We start from the raw sequence: 16420 nt of genomic DNA on the forward strand, positions 1-16420 counted from the left end.
GAAATAAGATGATAATTAGAATATTGAGATCTTAAAATTAGCTGGGAAAACTTATGTTAAGCTCTATTTTACCTGGATTGTCAAGTTTAGGTTTCTTAAAATAAGCCAGACATGCTAAAAAAAATAGTAGTTTTTCAGTCAAAAATAGATTTTTGATTTCATGTAATCTCCTAATTTGAGATGTATTAACCCTCCTGTTGTCTTCATTTACAGGCACCAAAAAATATTGTTTCCTTGTCTGAAAAAATTCAAAAAATCTGCAAAAAAATCAACAAATTTCTGAAAAATTGCAAATCCTTCAGGAAGAAAATTCCAATAATTCTTTAAAAGTTTCCCTTAAAAGTTTTATTTAAAAAAAAAAAAAATCCCCCAAATTTGGCAAGAAAATTCTTGTAAATATTTTCAAAAAATGAGTAAAAATCTTCCAAAAAAATCCTAAAAATATCTAAAGAGATTCCATATATATCAGTAAAACTTCTTATATTTTCTTTAAGAACATTCAAATAAAAATCAACCAAAATCCAGCGAAATTCACTGGATTTTGGTTGATTTTTTTGTGAATGTTCTTAAGAAACATTTTTAACATTTCTTTTTTTTTTCCACCAAAAAATGTTCATAGATTTCTCAAAAATGTTGAAAATGTGGACATCAGAAGTTTTACTATGAAAATATATTTTTTCCACATTTTCAAACTTTAAAACGGTTCAGTTTTGACCCACAGGACGACACCAGGATTAAACTTATTTTGAGTTTTCTTGTAAAATTCAACTCAAAACAAGATAATTTCCAGATTGTTTGACTTAACAAGATATTTAAGATGCATTGTCTTAAAACAAGTCCCTCCATCTGCTGAAATGTCTCTTGTTAAGTGAATTTATCTTAAACCAAGTGGGGTGAGACATTTTAACTAAAAATAAGACAAACAGACTTGGTAAGATTTAGAGTTTTGCAGTGCAGCTGCTTCACCTGTAGAGGGCCACGGGGGGGTGGAGCCTGATAGGTTCAGCATTAACGTATTTACAACCTAATTACCAACGTTCCACTAATACGCCAGCAGAAAGCGGTAGGAGGAGGGTTAATCCCTGTCACCGGTAATTAAAGATCAGCCCTGAGTCACCGTATAAATAAAACTCCACAGAGGTTTAACACGGATCAGATCACGGTTCTCCTCGTTAAAAGGTTCCTCATGAAGCCGCCGTGATCCTCCAACGGGGTGTCCTGATCCCTGGACGTACCGAGGAGAACCGAGAAACAGAAAGCTGCTCAGAGGCGACATGTTCTGCACCGAGCATGCTCAGTAGAGTCCGTCTCAGTGGAGCCAATACTCTTAGAATGATAAGGGTTCTTCAATGGTTCTTCTAAAGGTTCTCTGGTTCTTCACCAGTTTACGAACTTCGACTAACAAATGTTTCATCCTGGATGAATCATTTGTTCTATAAAACATCAGAAAACTGTGAGAAATGTCCGTAACACTTCCACTTAGAACATGTTCTGTCTTTCTAACACTCTAGAACCCCAAAATAATACACATGTTCTGATGGAAGTAACACAGAAATGCTGCAAATTCTTAGATTTATTCATGTTTAAAATTGTTGTTAAAGTTGCTAAAACAGTTTTCTCTCTAGAACTCTGAAAAATGGTTCCTTCAAGAACCTATTTTTGCTAAAGTTCTTTGGACCAACCTTTATAGTAACTAAAGGAACCCTTTTTAGTGGGTCTTTAAGACACCTTTGGGAGGTCTTTAAAGAACTGTTCAAAGAAATGGTTCCTGAAAGAACCTATTTTTGCTAAAGTTCTTTGGACTGTTATCTATGGCGCCTAAAAGGAACCATTTTTGATGGTTCTTTGAGGCACCTTTGAAGCTCTGTAAAGAACAGTTTAAAAGAAAGATTTCTGGGAGAGCCCTTTTCTGCTGGTTCTTTGGACTCCCTTTACACCAACAAAAGGAACCCTTTTTGACTGTTCTTTGAGGCACCTTTGGTCTATTTTAAAGAACCATTGGATAAAATGGTTCCTGAAAATAAAAAAGTTCTTTGGACCAATATTTATAGTAACTAAAGGAAAAAAAATGAACCCTTTTTAAAAGTTCTTTGAGGCTCATTTGTTAGTTGTCAAAGGAACCGTTTAATGGAATGGTTCCTGAAAAAAAATGTTTTGCTAAACTTCTTCAGACTGCCTTCTATGGTGCCCAATGGAACCTTATTGTAATGGGTCTTTGAGGCACCTTTGAAAGCTCTTTAAAGAACAGTTTGAAGATCCTGGAAACACCTAATTTTTCCGACACTTCATTTGCAAGAACCCTTTGCAATGGTTCTTTGAGGCATATTTGGTAGTTCTCGAAGGAACCGTGTGATTGAATTGTTCCTGAAAAAATCTATTTTTGCTAAAGTTCTAGACTGTCATCTATGGTGCCTAAAGGAACCATTTTTGATGGTTCTTTGAGGCACATTTGGTAGTTCTCAAAGGAACCGTTCAATGGAATGGTTTATGATAGAACCTATTTTTGCTAAAGTTCTTTGGACTGCCATCTATGGTGCCTAAAGGAACCATTTGGGTTTTATTTAAAGGACCATTTGGAAAAAAGTTTTATTTACTTAAAAATGTTTTTTCTGTTGCATCACTGTCAGGAAATATTTTTGGTTCCAGTTAGAACTTTTATTTTCCTGAGTGTCCTGATACTCCTGGCTGACTTCCTTTTGGCTTCCTGCCCAAAATAACCTCAAACAGAACAAAAAGATGACTCTGAAGTTCTGGACTTTATGGATGTTTTTGAACCCACTGAAGTGGTTAAATCCTGAAAACAAAAGAATGAAAGAACTGAAACCATTTGGTTCCGTCTAACTTGTTGTTGTTTGTTTTCCTGGTTCCTCTGATGTCCAGAACATCAGCAGGACATCAACACTTTAACCCTTTAACTGAAGAGCGTTCTGCTGATGTTCCTCTGAGTGTTCTAAGGTCACGTCAGTACTGTTCCTTCAGTAGTAGAGCAGCAGGTCTAACTAACAGCCTCCTGCTGGTTTAAAGTCCTGCAGCATGTTGGCCTACTTATCCCCTCATTAATGCTGTGTAAGCCCTCTAATGCTCCCCCACACACTCCCACACACACACCAGCAGGCCGCGGACACTCTCTAACACACACTCACACACAACAACACACAGAACACCGGCAGCGACAGGACAACGGTGGAGAAAACAGCTCGACAACACGGGGAGAAGCATGACGACAGGAAACCAACATGAATCCAACATGAAGGCAGGAGGTCTGAGGAGACGCCTGTAGCCGCCAGGAGGACAGGTGAGTCCCACGGAGCTTCAGGTTCTTCAGCAGAACCAACAGAAAGGATCAGAGTTAGCTCATCTAAGGTTCCTTCAACCAGCAATACACCGAATCATTCAACCTGAACGACAGCAGCCGTTTGTTTCCTCTGAAGATCAGATTAACGGAAGAAGAACCGACGGTTACAGCTGCTGACGATTCACACAACTGGACTGAAATAAGAGTCACAGCCGCGATATTCTACATAAAAATATGAGAAAACTTCCCCCAGAACCTCCTCAGAACCATATCAGAATCTATCTCCAGATAGTTCTACCTTCATACTGGGAATATTTCCAGAGTTCCAGGTCCTTGAAGTCCATAGAGGTGGATCCAGATTTATCAGTTTAATGGACTTTTTCCATCATTTCTGAGCCTCAGAACTTCATCAGTCCAGCAGATAGAACCATGACATTTAGGAGGAGAAACACATCTGAGTTCTGGGAAAAATTACAACAAAAATTACTGAAAATGCTGGAAAATTACCACAAAAAGAGACCTAATCGCCAAAAAACGGGCCAAAATTACAACAGCAAAACACAAAATTACCACAAAAAGATTGATAATGTCGTGGTTTCTCTGATGTCCGTGATGTGCAGGTGAAGAAGAAACGCCCGTTCACACTGTTGCTTAATATAATATGATTTTATTATATAATAAAGACAGCATCTGTTCAGGCACCATGGAGACTTCAGAGCCAATGTGAAAATCCCGCAGAACAATGGGCAGCGATCAGGTTTTATAGGTTTTAGACATGTAGGGAGTCACAACATATGGTTCTCTGGTACATACCATAAAGGAAGCAGGGAGCATCTTCAACCAACCCCCCTAGACTCTACAGCTCCTAAACAGCTGCATCCATATCTTTGGACATAGACACCCTTATAAGGGTTCCTCCAACAGAAGAACACATTCCATTGTAATGACCCACACATCCCAAGTTCCATATGATAAGCAACAAGTATCAGATCAGATACTACAATAATCAGCACAAAAAGAGGTAAACATCCCACAAAAATGGACCAAATTTCCACTGAAAGATGCAAAATTACCACAATAAGTCCAAAAATATCACAAACAGACCCAAAAGCAGCACAAAAAGAGACAACATCTCCACTAAAAGATGCTAAATTACCCCAAAGAACCATCTGGTTCTTCATCTCCAGTAACTTCATTAATGATCAGAGTTCTACCTTTAGACTGGGAATGTTTCCAGAGTTCCAGGTCCTTCAAGTCCATAGAGAATCTGAGTTTCTGGACAGAAACCAGATTCATTGTTCAGACTGAGACACCTGGATGGATTTAAACTGATCTGGGGTCAGTTTTTATCAGAACTCAGATGTTTTTCCTCCTAAATGTCATGGTTCTATCTGCTGGACTGATGAAGTTCTGAAGATCAGAAATGATGGAAAAAGTCCATTAAAAAGTGATAAATCTGGATCCACCTCTATGGACTTCAAGGACCTGGAACTCTGGAAATATTCCCAGTCTGAAGGTAGAACTCTGATCATTGATAAAGCTTCTGTAGATGAAGAACCAGATGATTCTTTGTGGTAATTTTCCTTCGATCAGTGGAGATTTTGTCTCTTTTTGTGTATATTCATTTATTTTTGTAGTGATTTGGGGTCTTTTTGTGATAGTTTCGGCCTTTTTGTTTTTCATTTTGTAACTTTTGTGGTGTTTTTGATGGATATTTACGTCTTTTGTGGTCATTTTGGGTCTTTTTTCCATTGATTTAGTCTTTTGGCCCTTTTGTGCCAATTTGGGCTGTTGTTTGTGGTTAATTTGTCTCTTTCTGTGGTAATTTTGCTTCTTTTAGTGGAGATTTTGTCTTTTGGAGGTATATTTACCACTCTTTGTGTTGATTGTGTGTTTCTTTGTGGTAATTTTGGCCCTTTTTTGGCGATTTGATCTCATTTTATAGTTATTTTCCAGCTTTTTTAGTTATTTTAGTTGAAAAGAGAAAAAAGAGTCATTAAAAAGTGATAAATCTGGACCCACCTCTATGGACTTTAAGGACCTGGAACTCTGGAAATATTCCCAGTCTGAAGGTAGAACTCTGATCATTAGTAAAGTTACTGGAGATGAAGAACCAGATGGTTCTTTGGGGTCATTTTGCATCTTTTAGTGGAGATTTTGTGCCTTTCTGTGGTATATTCACCTATTTTTGTAGTGACTTTGTGTCCATTTTCGATAGTTTTGGACTTTTTGTGGTAATTTTGCATCTTTGAGTTGAAATTTTGTCTCTTTTTGTTTTGATTTTTAACATCAACATGGTATAATATAAACAAATATCATTATAAACCTGAATTAATCTCCAGAAAAACAAACACTAAATGATGAAAACGTGTCCGATCTTCATCTCTGACTTCACCAGCTGCTCTCCAGATGTTTGAACAGAAACAGGAGGTGAATGAAGTCCATTCTATCCAGATGTGAGTCTGCAGGCCACTGAGGCGTTTAAATGTTTTCTCCTGGAGTTAATCAGCTCCGTGTTCGGTCTGGTCAACCTTGTGCTGGATCATTTCCAGTTCGCTCACGTCCGGATCAACAAACGTGACTCATTGTTTGTTTGTTGGGTTCGCTGCTCTCAGGTCAGTTCCTCTGCAACCTTCATATGTTTCCACCTGAGGACCACGACCTTCCTCTCACATGTCACCACCACTCTCATTTAGTTTAAAACCTCAGCATCGCCGAGTGAATCTGGTGAAATGAAACTGCGAAAAGATCAGCCTGAAGTCAGATTAAAAAGAGAAACAGGAACAAAAACAAACTGAAGCTCACAGGTCAAAGAGTGCCGAGTTAGTCCACAGAAAATCAACCAAATCTGTGTTAGTTTTATCTTAATACGATGAGTGTTTTTAGAATTAGAGGCCCTTGAGCTAAAGGTTCCATCCACTTGTTCAGACCATGTTTATCATGTCAGTCTTGAGTTCCCAAAGATTCCTAGAACTGATAGTTTTCTGTGATGGAACCATTGAAACATGATTCTTTGTCACATTTTGGTTCTTTCATAGTTTTATTAAAGTTCTTCTGGAAAAATGATCAAATCTGCTGGATCATAAATAAACAAACAGAAACTAGAATTATCAGGTTTAAAAATGTAGAAAGTAAAGTTCTGTGGTCAGACGGAAGAAAAACTGAAGGTGAGGCCTTCAACCCCAACAACACCAAACCTACCATCAAGCATGGAGGTGGCAGTATCATGCTCTGGGGCTTTCTAGAAGAGCTTCTGGACTGGTTTCAGACTGGATGTTGGACTGGTTCTGGACTTTCTTGGGACTGGTTTATGTTTGGTTCCAGTCTTGGTTCTCTTGGTTTTGGATGTGATTTAAAATTGGTTTAGGATTTATTTTACTCTGGATCTGGTCCTGGATGAGGACTGGTTTCAGACTGTCTTGGGCGGGTCTTTTTTTAACCCCAAGAACACGAAACCTACCATCAAGCATGGAGGTGGCAGTATCATAGTAGGTTATATAGGTTGATCTTGGACACAGTTGGATGTTTCAACAAGACAATGAACCCAAACACACATCAGACGTGGTAAAGAAATGGTTCCATCAGGCTGGAATGAAGGTTCTAGACTGATCTGAAGGTCTCACCTTCAGAAGTTTCCACCAGAAGGCCTTTTCTTTGTCCATGTGATCAGCAGCAGACTTGAGTGGAGCTTTAAGGTTCTGCTTCTATAGAAAGAACCTCCTTCTTCATGGATCCTCTCAGCTCAGTGGGGTTAGTTGCTGTATGTTGGTTGTTGTTGATGTTCTTCAACGTTGGCTGGTTGAACTTATCGATCGTGTACTGATCAGGTGCAGGAAGATGTTGCATCCCTGCAGGCTGCTGCTGTGGCAGGTGGCTCTCAAAGTGTTCTATCACATCGTTACAGGTAAGAACGGTTCAGACTCACCTGTTTCTGCTGCTAATCGGTCTGATGATCAGCCACAGTCAGCTGCTTCCTGTTTCAGCCTCAACCAGTCTGTGTCTGGGAGGTTCGGATATCTTTGCGTCAGTCAGAGAAAACAGTCCAATGGGTCACTTCATCTCGAGCATCAACATCGCAGCAGATCCAGGAGCCAACACCGTCCGACTGTGTCTGAGTGGAGACAACGCCGACTGGTTCTACCTGGACGGAAGAATCATCAGACTCAACTCCTCCGTGACCAAAGTCCTTGACCGAGAGGTAACACAGCTCGAGACACACCTGAAATAGACCTGACCTAGAGCTCAAACACACCTGGAGACACACCTCAGACACACCTTAACTAGAGTTCAAACACCTCACCTGGAGCTCAAAGACACCTGAAACATTCTTGGAACACACCGCACCTGGAGCTTAAACAAACTTGAAACACACCTGGAGCTAAAATACACCTTAAAACACTTCACCTGCAACTGAAATACACCTTAAAGACACTTCACCTGGAGCTCAGCAACACCCTAAAAACACCTGGATCCCAAACAAACTTAAAACACACCTCAGCTGGAGACACCAATCTCCTGCAGCTGAAACACACCTGAAATGCACCTGAAATACACCTGAAATACACCTGAAACATACCTGAAACACACCTAAAATACACCTGAAACACACCTGAAACACACCCGAAACACACCTGAAATACATCTGAAACACACCTGAAACTTTGAGCTCAAATTCTGTCTCTAACCTGGACCGTCGGTCAATAACTCGGCTGTGTTGGTCTCTCAGGTTCAGGGGTCCATCCTGGTAGCAGAGCTCATCTGTTATGAGGATGACATCATCCAGGTAGGTCACCTGACACCTGTCTGCAGCAGTAAACACACCTGATACCTGAGAGTCTTTCAGCAGAGTTGAATCTGTTTCAGAGTCGCTACCGGCTCCTGGTGGAGATCCTCAACGAGAATGACAACCGACCGAACTTCCTGCAGGAGACAATTCAGCCGTTCACCGTCAGCGAGGTAAAATGTGCTAACGAGCTAACGAGCTAACCAGAGTCAGGTGACCTCATCACCTGGTCGTTTACTGACCGTCTTCCTGTTTTTCTCTCCACCTGTGCAGCTGATGGCGGTGAACTCTGTGGTTTTCACCGTGAAGGCGATCGATGAAGACGGAGACATGATCAGTTACATCATTGATCAGTCATCGGTAAGCTGTCAACAAACCTGTGATGTCCCCTGTCTCTGTGATGTCACCTGTCTGTGATGTCACCCGTCTCTCTGATGTCACCTGTCCACTGTTACCTGCAGCCAGACGCCTGGTTCTTCAGGGTGGACCTGCCCAACAGCGGAAGCATCGTTCTGGATAAAGCTCTGGACTATGAGACCAGAACTCACCTGAAGATCATCCTGTGGGCCCAGGTAACGTTTGATCAGCTGATCACCTGGATTCCAAATCAATGAACATAAAAAAATCCCGACTCAACAGCCGCAGAAATGTGACATTTATTGATATTTACCTGACAGGAATCGAACACTAAGGAGAAGTTCAACACGTCTGCTGTCCTCAACATCAACATCAAGGACGGAGACGACCAGTATCCTCACTTCCTGCCCTGCACACCTGTGTCTCCAGGTGTTCCTGTCTGCATGAACCCCACCTACACCACCAACATCACACAGAAACACCAGGTAAACACCTCAGACACCAGGTAAACATCTGAGACAACAAGTAAACATCTGAGACACCAGGTAAGTCATTGGGTAAATGCCCTACTCACCAGGTAAACACCAAAGACGTCATGTCAACACCTTCAGGAGTTACCACCTTCTACCTGAGACACCAGGTGTATTTGCTGCTTCATGCTCATTGGTCGGTGCTGTGGCTCCAGGTGTGTTCTGTGTTTCAGGACGCGGTTCTGGAGTTTTCTCCAGGACCAATCAGAGCAGAGGACGGAGACCGAGGGATTGACGCTCCTCTGATCTATTCCATCCTCTCAGGTAAGTTCATCGCCACTATCAGCAGGTAAAAACACACCAGGTGTGTACAGGTGTATGTGTTTGGCTCCACAGGTGGGGATCAGGGCCGGTTTGTGATCAACAACAGGACAGGTGAGGTCAGGTTGACCAGACCGGTGGACGACCGGCGGCAGACGCCAAACTTCACGCTCAACGTCATGGTAATGACTACTTCCTGTTTCCTGCCTCATTCCCAGCAGCAGCCAGGTGTTTACCTGTCCGTCTCCCCTGTCCAGGTGTGCCAGGTGGACGACAGGTTGAAGTACAGCGTGGCGTCGGTTCTGGTCAGAGTTCTGTATGAGAACACGTTCCCCCCCGTCTTCAACAGAACCACCTTCAAAGGCTTCATCATCCAGAGCTCTAGCCCCGCCTCCATCGTCTCCACCTATGGGAACAAGGTTCTACAGGTCAGAGCGACGGACCGCGACTTCTCCGATGTAAGAACACGAGCTGCTCTACCTGTATGATCACCTGCATCACACCTGGTGAGTCATCACTGCTGTCCAATCACAGGGCCTGAATCCAAACGTCCACTACTCCCTGCATCCTCCGTCTGGATTGTACCAAGTCACTCAGGGGGGGGTTCTGATCGCCAGGACCAACAGACTGAATGCCTTCGACCGACACATTCTACAGGTAAGTTTACCTGAATACTACAGGTGAGTTTACTTTAAATACTACAGGTGAGTTTACCTGTATGACATCACCGTGCCCATAGTGTAGCTGAATATAAATGTAATGAAAGTATCCCTGAACTTGGACTGAATGATGAAAACATGGAATCAGGAACGTAGAACCGTCTGCAGGCGTGATGTTCAGGTGAGTTCAGGTGTTCTCAGGTGGAACTAATGTCCAGCAGGAGAACCAGAGCAGAGATGAAGACTAAAAGCTTCACAGCTGGAATCCACCTGAGCTGCAGAACTTTTAATGAACAGGAAAAATAAATAAAACAAATAAATAAAAACAACAACAAACACTGGAACAGACTGATGAACTGATACTTATAATTATTGATTCTAATATCTTATTGATTATAATCTCTTTCATTATTGATTTTTTATCTCTTTTACGATTGATTATAATCTCTTTTATTATTGATTTGTATCTCTTATTATTGATTATAATCTTTTTTATTATTGATTTTTATCTCTGATTATTGATTTTTATTTTTTTTTTAATTGATTATAATCTCTGTTATTATTGATTATTGTGAACTCTGCAGGTTGTTGCTAGAGACGAAGAATCAGGAGAAGAAGTTTCAGCCTTGGTGGACGTTGAAGTCCTGCAGAGAGGACAGACGGGTGAGAACATGGAGCTGAGAACACACGTGTGCACATAAACACGCTTACATCCTCCAGTTAACACACACGAGGGGTTGAAGGTCTGCTGCTCCACTGATCAATAACTGATCGTTAACTAATCAATCGGCTCGTTAATGAGATCAGATCTTTAACGACTTAACAGACATTTGTTTCTCAGTGCCTCGTGGTGCGTTCACTGACGTAAACTCTGTTTTTTTATTGCAGATTGTGATGCGTTTACTGACATAACATCCTTATGGTTTTAGTTGTTTGTGGTGCATTCACGACATGAAGTTCTTATATTCCAACTTTTCATGGTGCATTCACTGACAAGTTCTTCTATTCTTATACTAACTCTGATTTCAGTGCCTCATGGTGCATTCACTGACATTAACTCTATGTTTTCAGTGCCTCATGGTGCGTTCACTGACATTAACTCTTTATGTTTTCAGGGCCTCATGGTGCGTTCACTGACATTAACTCTTTATGTTTTCAGTGCCTCATGGTGCGTTCACTGACATTAACTCTTTATGTTTTCAATGCCTCATGGTGCGTTCACTGACATTAACTCTATGTTTTCAGGGCCTCATGGTGCGTTCACTGACATTAACTCTTTATGTTTTCAGTGCCTCATGGTGCGTTCACTGACATATTTAAGTTTCTAGTGTCTTGTGCTGCGTTTACTGACAAACATCTCATGTTTTCATCTCCTTGTGGTGTGTTCACTGACATTAAGTTCATATATTTTCAGTACCTTCTGGTGTTTTCACTGACAAACTAGGCTTTTAGTTACTCATGTTGCGTTCACTGACACGAACTTCTCATGTTTTGTTTTTCGTGCTGAGTTCACTGACATTCAAGTTTCTAGCATCTTGTGCTGCGTTCACTGACATTAACTTCTCATGTTTCCAACTTTTTGTGCTGCATTCACTGACAAAACTTCTTATGTTTTTAGTACATCATGCTGCGTTCACTGACATTAACTCCTTATATTTCCAGCTTCTCATGCTGCGTTCACTGATATTAAGTCCTTATATTTTCAGGTCTTTGTGCTGCATTCACTGACATTAACTCCTTTATGTTTTCAGGTCCTTGTGCTGCATTCACTGACATTAACTCCTTTATATTTTCAGGTGCTCGTGCTGCATTCACTGACATTAACTCCTTTATATTTTCAGGTCCCCGTGCTGCGTTCACTGACATTAACTCCTTTATATTTTCAGTTCCTCGTGCTGCGTTCACTGACATTAAGTCTTCATGTTCTCAGTTCCTCGTGCTGCGTTCACTGACATTAAGTTATGTTTTCAGTTCCTCATGCTGCGTTCACTGACATTAAGTCTTCATGTTTTCAGTTCCTCGTGCTGCATTCACTGACATTAAGTCTTCATGTTCTCAGTTCCTCGTGCTGCGTTCACTGACATTAAGTTATGTTTTCAGTTCCTCATGCTGCGTTCACTGACATTAAGTCTTCATGTTTTCAGTTCCTCGTGCTGCGTTCACTGACATTAAGTCTTTATGTTTTCAGTTCCTCGTGCTGCGTTCACTGACATTAAGTCTTATGTTTTCAGTTCCTCATGCTGCGTTCACTGACATTAACTGCTTTATATTTTTAGGTGCTCGTGCTGCGTTCACTGACATTAAGTTCTTATGTTTTCAGTTCATCGTGCTGCGTTCACTGACATTAAGTCTTCATGTTTTTAGGTGCTCATGCTGCATTCACTGACATTAACTCCTTTATGTTTTCAGTTCCTTGTGCTGCGTTCACTGACATTAAGTTCTTATGTTTTCAGCTCCTCGGGCTGCGTTCACTGACATTAAGTCTTTATGTTTTCAGTTCCTCGTGCTGCGTTCACTGACATTAACTGCTTTATATTTTTAGGTGCTCGTGCTGCGTTCACTGACATTAAGTTCTTATGTTTTCAGTTCATCGTGCTGCGTTCACTGACATTAAGTCTTCATGTTTTTAGGTGCTCATGCTGCATTCACTGACATTAACTCCTTTATGTTTTCAGTTCCTTGTGCTGCGTTCACTGACATTAAGTTCTTATGTTTTCAGCTCCTCGGGCTGCGTTCACTGACATTAAGTCTTTATGTTTTCAGTTTCTCGTGCTGTGTTCACTGTCTTGGGCGGCTGTGGCTCAGGTGGTAGAGCGGGTCGTCCAATGATCGAAGGGTCGGCGGTTCGATTCCCGCTCTGTCCTAGTCATGTGCTGTTGTGTCCTTGGGCAAGACACTTTACCCACCTGGCCTCCAGTGCTGCTACTCACACTGGAGTATGAATGCATGTGAATGTTGGTGGTGGTCGGAGGGGCCGTAGGCGCAGATTGTCAGCCACGCTTCCGTCAGTCTGCCCCAGGGCAGCTGTGACTACAAACGTAGTTTACCACCGCTGAGTGAGAATGTGTGAGTGAATGAATAATGGATTCATTGTGAAGCGCTTTGAGTGCCTTGAAAAGCGCTATATAAATCTAATCCATTATTATTATTATTAACTCTTCATGTTTTCAGTTCCTCGTGCTGCGTTCACTGACATTAAGTCTTTATGTTTTCAGTTCCTCGTGCTGCGTTCACTGAGCAGCCGTTGTCCGGTTATGTGGACAGCCGTCTGGCTGGAGGAATCGTGGCGACGCTCCTTCTGATGTTTCTTTCTGTCGTCGTGTTTCTGCTGCTTCGAACTGTCCGGAGGGCACAACTTCAGGAACCCGGAGACCGGAGCTCTGTGGGGAAACGTCCGGTAAAAACTTTTAGAGACGTTTGGACTGTGAATCCACCTGCAACGTCTCTCTGACACTTCCTGTTTCCTGTCTCCTGCTCAGGTGAACCCACCTGGATTCATGGACGAGTACAGCACCAGAGCTTTCAGTCGACGCTTCGAGTCTTCTTCTCAGATGGGAAGTTTTCACGGTCGTCAGGGAGTTTACACCCGCAGACTGTCATTGGCTGCCACCGGCCAATCAGCAGACAGAACCAGAACTCAGCTTCCTGCTTCACCTGAACGCTGCCGGTTCCAGCTGGATCTGTTCACCGTGGCAGAGGCACCTGAACGCCTCACCTGGGAGACGCTGAGGTCACCTGACGGCACAGAAGCCCCGCCTACTGACGACATCACGGCGGCGAATGACGAGACGCCTCGGAAAGATGAGGACCAATCAGAGGACACGACACCGGAATCAGAGAAACCTCACTGGATGAGCCAATAAGAGAGCAGGAGCAAGTAACACCAGCTAATCAGAGAGCAGCACCAAACAAATCAACATCATTGACCAATCAGAGAGGAGGAATCTACACCGCCTGTCTAATCAGCCAATCAGGTCACAGCTATATTCATCAAATCACGTTTTCTTTGTTTTTATGCAGAAAATCAAGTTTTCTGATGAGTAAAATAAATAAAACTCTACATGAGATGATCTCAGACTTTTTTTTTTACTCTGAATTCAAAGAATTTTACTAAATAAATAAATAAATCTCAGTTTCTCACTGACAGATTTCCCTCTTTCACAGCTTCAGTTGTTCTGTTTTTGTTGCTTTTTAAAAATCTTCCTGCACAGAAACGTCTCCAGATTTAACATGAATTATAATAAAATGAAGTTTTGTGTTGAAATGGACTCAAATCCAGAAACATCTGCTGATGATGAAACATCTCGGTGTTGGAAAATGGAATTAAATATTTGTACTTTATTTTGAAATATTAAAGGTTATATCTGGTGAAAATCCGTTTGTTGAATATGTGAAGAAGTTTATTTCTGTTGTTCCTCCATCTATCCACAACCAGCCAGTAAGAATATTACCTAGTTTCTACATCAAAACTGAGGAACCAATAGCATTAGAGCTTTGTTTAGCCCCGCCCCCTCACTCAAAATAACTGAAATCTTGTCTAAAATCAAGATAAATGTGCTCACATCAACTAAAATTCATCAAAATAGACTTTAAAATTCTGCTGTTGGCTGTAAGAGTGAACACAACAGTCTTTATGCACTGAATTTAATCCAAAATTACTCAAAACTTTTCCAAAATGACTCAAAATTACTTATAATTTGACAAAAGTTGTTCAAAACACATCCAAAATTAATTAAAATATGTTCAAACTGACTTGTATTTTGTCCAAAACAACTCACAACCTGTTTAATACCAAAACTTGAACAAAATTCATCAAAATAATTTAGAATCCATTCAAAATTAGCCAAAATTACTCAAAATTTGTCAAAATTACTCACAATTTGTCCAAAATTAGTGAAAATGTGTTCAAATTGATTTATAATTTGTCCAAAATGATTTTAAACTCATCTAAAATCAACCAAATGTCCTCACAATGACTGAAATTTGTCCAAAACCATTCAAAATTTGTAGAAATTGACTTGAAAACTCTGCTTCTGGCTGCAAGAGTGAATACAACAGTCTTCATGCATTTAATTTCATCTAAAATGAATAAAAACTCGTCTAAAATTACTTAGAATTCATCCAAAATTATTCAATTATTCAAAACTGATCCAAAATGAATGAAAATGTGTTCAAATTGACTTAGAATTTGTCCAAAATGACATTCCTTTTTAATATCAACCAAAATGTGCTCAGATTGACCAAAATTTGTCCAAAATCAGTAAAAATTCGTCCAAATTGACTTGACAACTCTACTGTTGGCTGTAAGAGGGAACACGACACTCTTTGTGCACTGAATTTAGTGTAAGATTATTCAAAATTCATCCAAAAATAGTCAAAATAACTGAAAATTTGTCCAAAATTACTCAAAATGTATCCAAAAGTAATCAAAATGTGTTCAAACTGACTTATAATTTCTCCAAAATTACATAATACTTGTCTAAAATCAATCAAAATGTGCTCGGATTGAGCGAAATTTGTCCAAAATCACTAAAAATTTGTCCAAATTGACGTGAAAACTCTGCAGTTGGCTGCAAGATAAGACAGTCCTTTATTACTCCCCAGGTCAGGGGAAATTTCCAGTGTTAGAGCAGCAAAAATCTTTCAGAGCAGCACTAACTACAGTTTACTACAGTAAAGATAATAATTATAATAACAATAATATATACAAGAATGAAAAATGAATAAATACAGTATTACTACACTATAAGTGACATCAGCATAAAGTGGCTTATGGAATACATGTAATTGTAAAAGTGCAGAAAATGCCAGCAGTGCAAGGAATTGTTGTGCAGATTTTACCGTGATTTAAGATGATATGATATGAGTGCAGGTTATGTTAACATCAGCCAGTGATGCTGATGTTGTAAAGTCTTATAGCAGATGGAATGAAGGACCTGCGATAGCGCTCTTTCTTGCAGGGTGGATGTCTCAGTCTGCTGCTGAAGGAGCTGCTTAAAGACCCCACAGTGTCATGCAGTGGGTGAGAGGGATTGTCCATGATGGATGTGAGCTTTGCCAACATCCTCCTCTCACCCACCTCCTCTATGGAGTCCAGGGAACAGTCCAGGACAGAACCTCCTCCTGACCTTCTGTTTAGTCTCTTTCTGTCCCTTTCAGTGCTCCCTGCTCCCCAGCAGACCACTGCATAGAAAATAGCGTGAATACAACAGTCTTCAGGCACTGCATTTAGTCTAAAATGATTCAAAACTCGGTCAAAATCAGTCGAAACCCATCCAAAAATAATGAAAATGTGTTCAAATTGACATAATTTGTCCAAAATTACTCAAAACTCATCTAAAATCAATCAAAAATGTGCTCAGATTGACTGAATATTATCCAAATTGACTTGAAAACTCTGCTGTTGGTTTCAAGACTGTATTCAGTTTTGTAAAATGGAATGAAAAATTGTGCAAACTGACTCAAAATTTGTCCAAAACTAATCAAAGTTAGTTAAAAAAATACTAACTATATAATACTAACTAACTATATATTA

The 16420-nt window shown here is 40.6% G+C and overlaps 1 protein-coding gene and 1 long non-coding RNA gene across 7 annotated transcripts; one reads left to right on the forward strand and one right to left on the reverse strand.

The window, feature by feature from the left end:
• Positions 1-3145: 3145 nt before the first annotated feature.
• cdhr5-rs (cadherin-related family member 5, related sequence) lies at positions 3146-13955 on the forward strand. Of its 5 annotated transcripts, none has more exons than XM_055006777.1 (14): positions 3146-3295; positions 7123-7199; positions 7279-7493; positions 8022-8078; positions 8159-8251; positions 8352-8438; positions 8540-8650; positions 8756-8920; positions 9139-9229; positions 9302-9684; positions 9761-9883; positions 10470-10548; positions 13101-13282; positions 13365-13955. In XM_055006777.1, exons 2-14 carry the CDS (start codon positions 7133-7135, stop codon positions 13746-13748), a joined length of 2037 nt encoding a protein of 678 aa, XP_054862752.1. In that variant the 5' UTR covers positions 3146-3295; positions 7123-7132; the 3' UTR covers positions 13749-13955. The 5 variants fall into 5 exon arrangements, with proteins under 5 accessions (XP_054862752.1, XP_035803498.2, XP_054862750.1 ...); XM_035947605.2 differs by lacking the exon at positions 3146-3295 and having other exon boundaries at positions 7058-7199; positions 9302-9408; positions 9484-9684; XM_055006775.1 differs by lacking the exon at positions 3146-3295 and having other exon boundaries at positions 7058-7199.
• On the reverse strand, positions 7489-11371 carry LOC118470204 (uncharacterized). Of its 2 annotated transcripts, none has more exons than XR_008600269.1 (4): positions 9730-11371; positions 9010-9632; positions 8749-8889; positions 7489-8638 (listed from the first exon to the last, which is right to left on the reverse strand). It is a non-coding gene; the product is annotated as an uncharacterized LOC118470204 (long non-coding RNA). The 2 variants fall into 2 exon arrangements; XR_004847230.2 differs by having other exon boundaries at positions 9719-11371.
• Positions 13956-16420: the final 2465 nt, after the last annotated feature.

The sequence above is a fragment of the Amphiprion ocellaris genome, chromosome 21, assembly GCF_022539595.1.
Source record: "Amphiprion ocellaris isolate individual 3 ecotype Okinawa chromosome 21, ASM2253959v1, whole genome shotgun sequence".
In the NCBI taxonomy this organism is placed as follows: Eukaryota; Metazoa; Chordata; class Actinopteri; family Pomacentridae; genus Amphiprion; species Amphiprion ocellaris.

Bases quoted from the DNA above. Each gene is read 5' to 3' on its own strand.
- cdhr5-rs (XM_055006775.1), top strand. From the start codon at position 7,058: ATGTTGGTTGTTGTTGATGTTCTTCAACGTTGGCTGGTTGAACTTATC. The intron at 7,200-7,278 runs GTAAGAACGGTT...TTCCTGTTTCAG, and splicing joins GTTCTATCACATCGTTACAG to CCTCAACCAGTCTGTGTCTG. The intron at 9,884-10,469 runs GTAAGTTTACCT...TGAACTCTGCAG, and splicing joins TCGACCGACACATTCTACAG to GTTGTTGCTAGAGACGAAGA.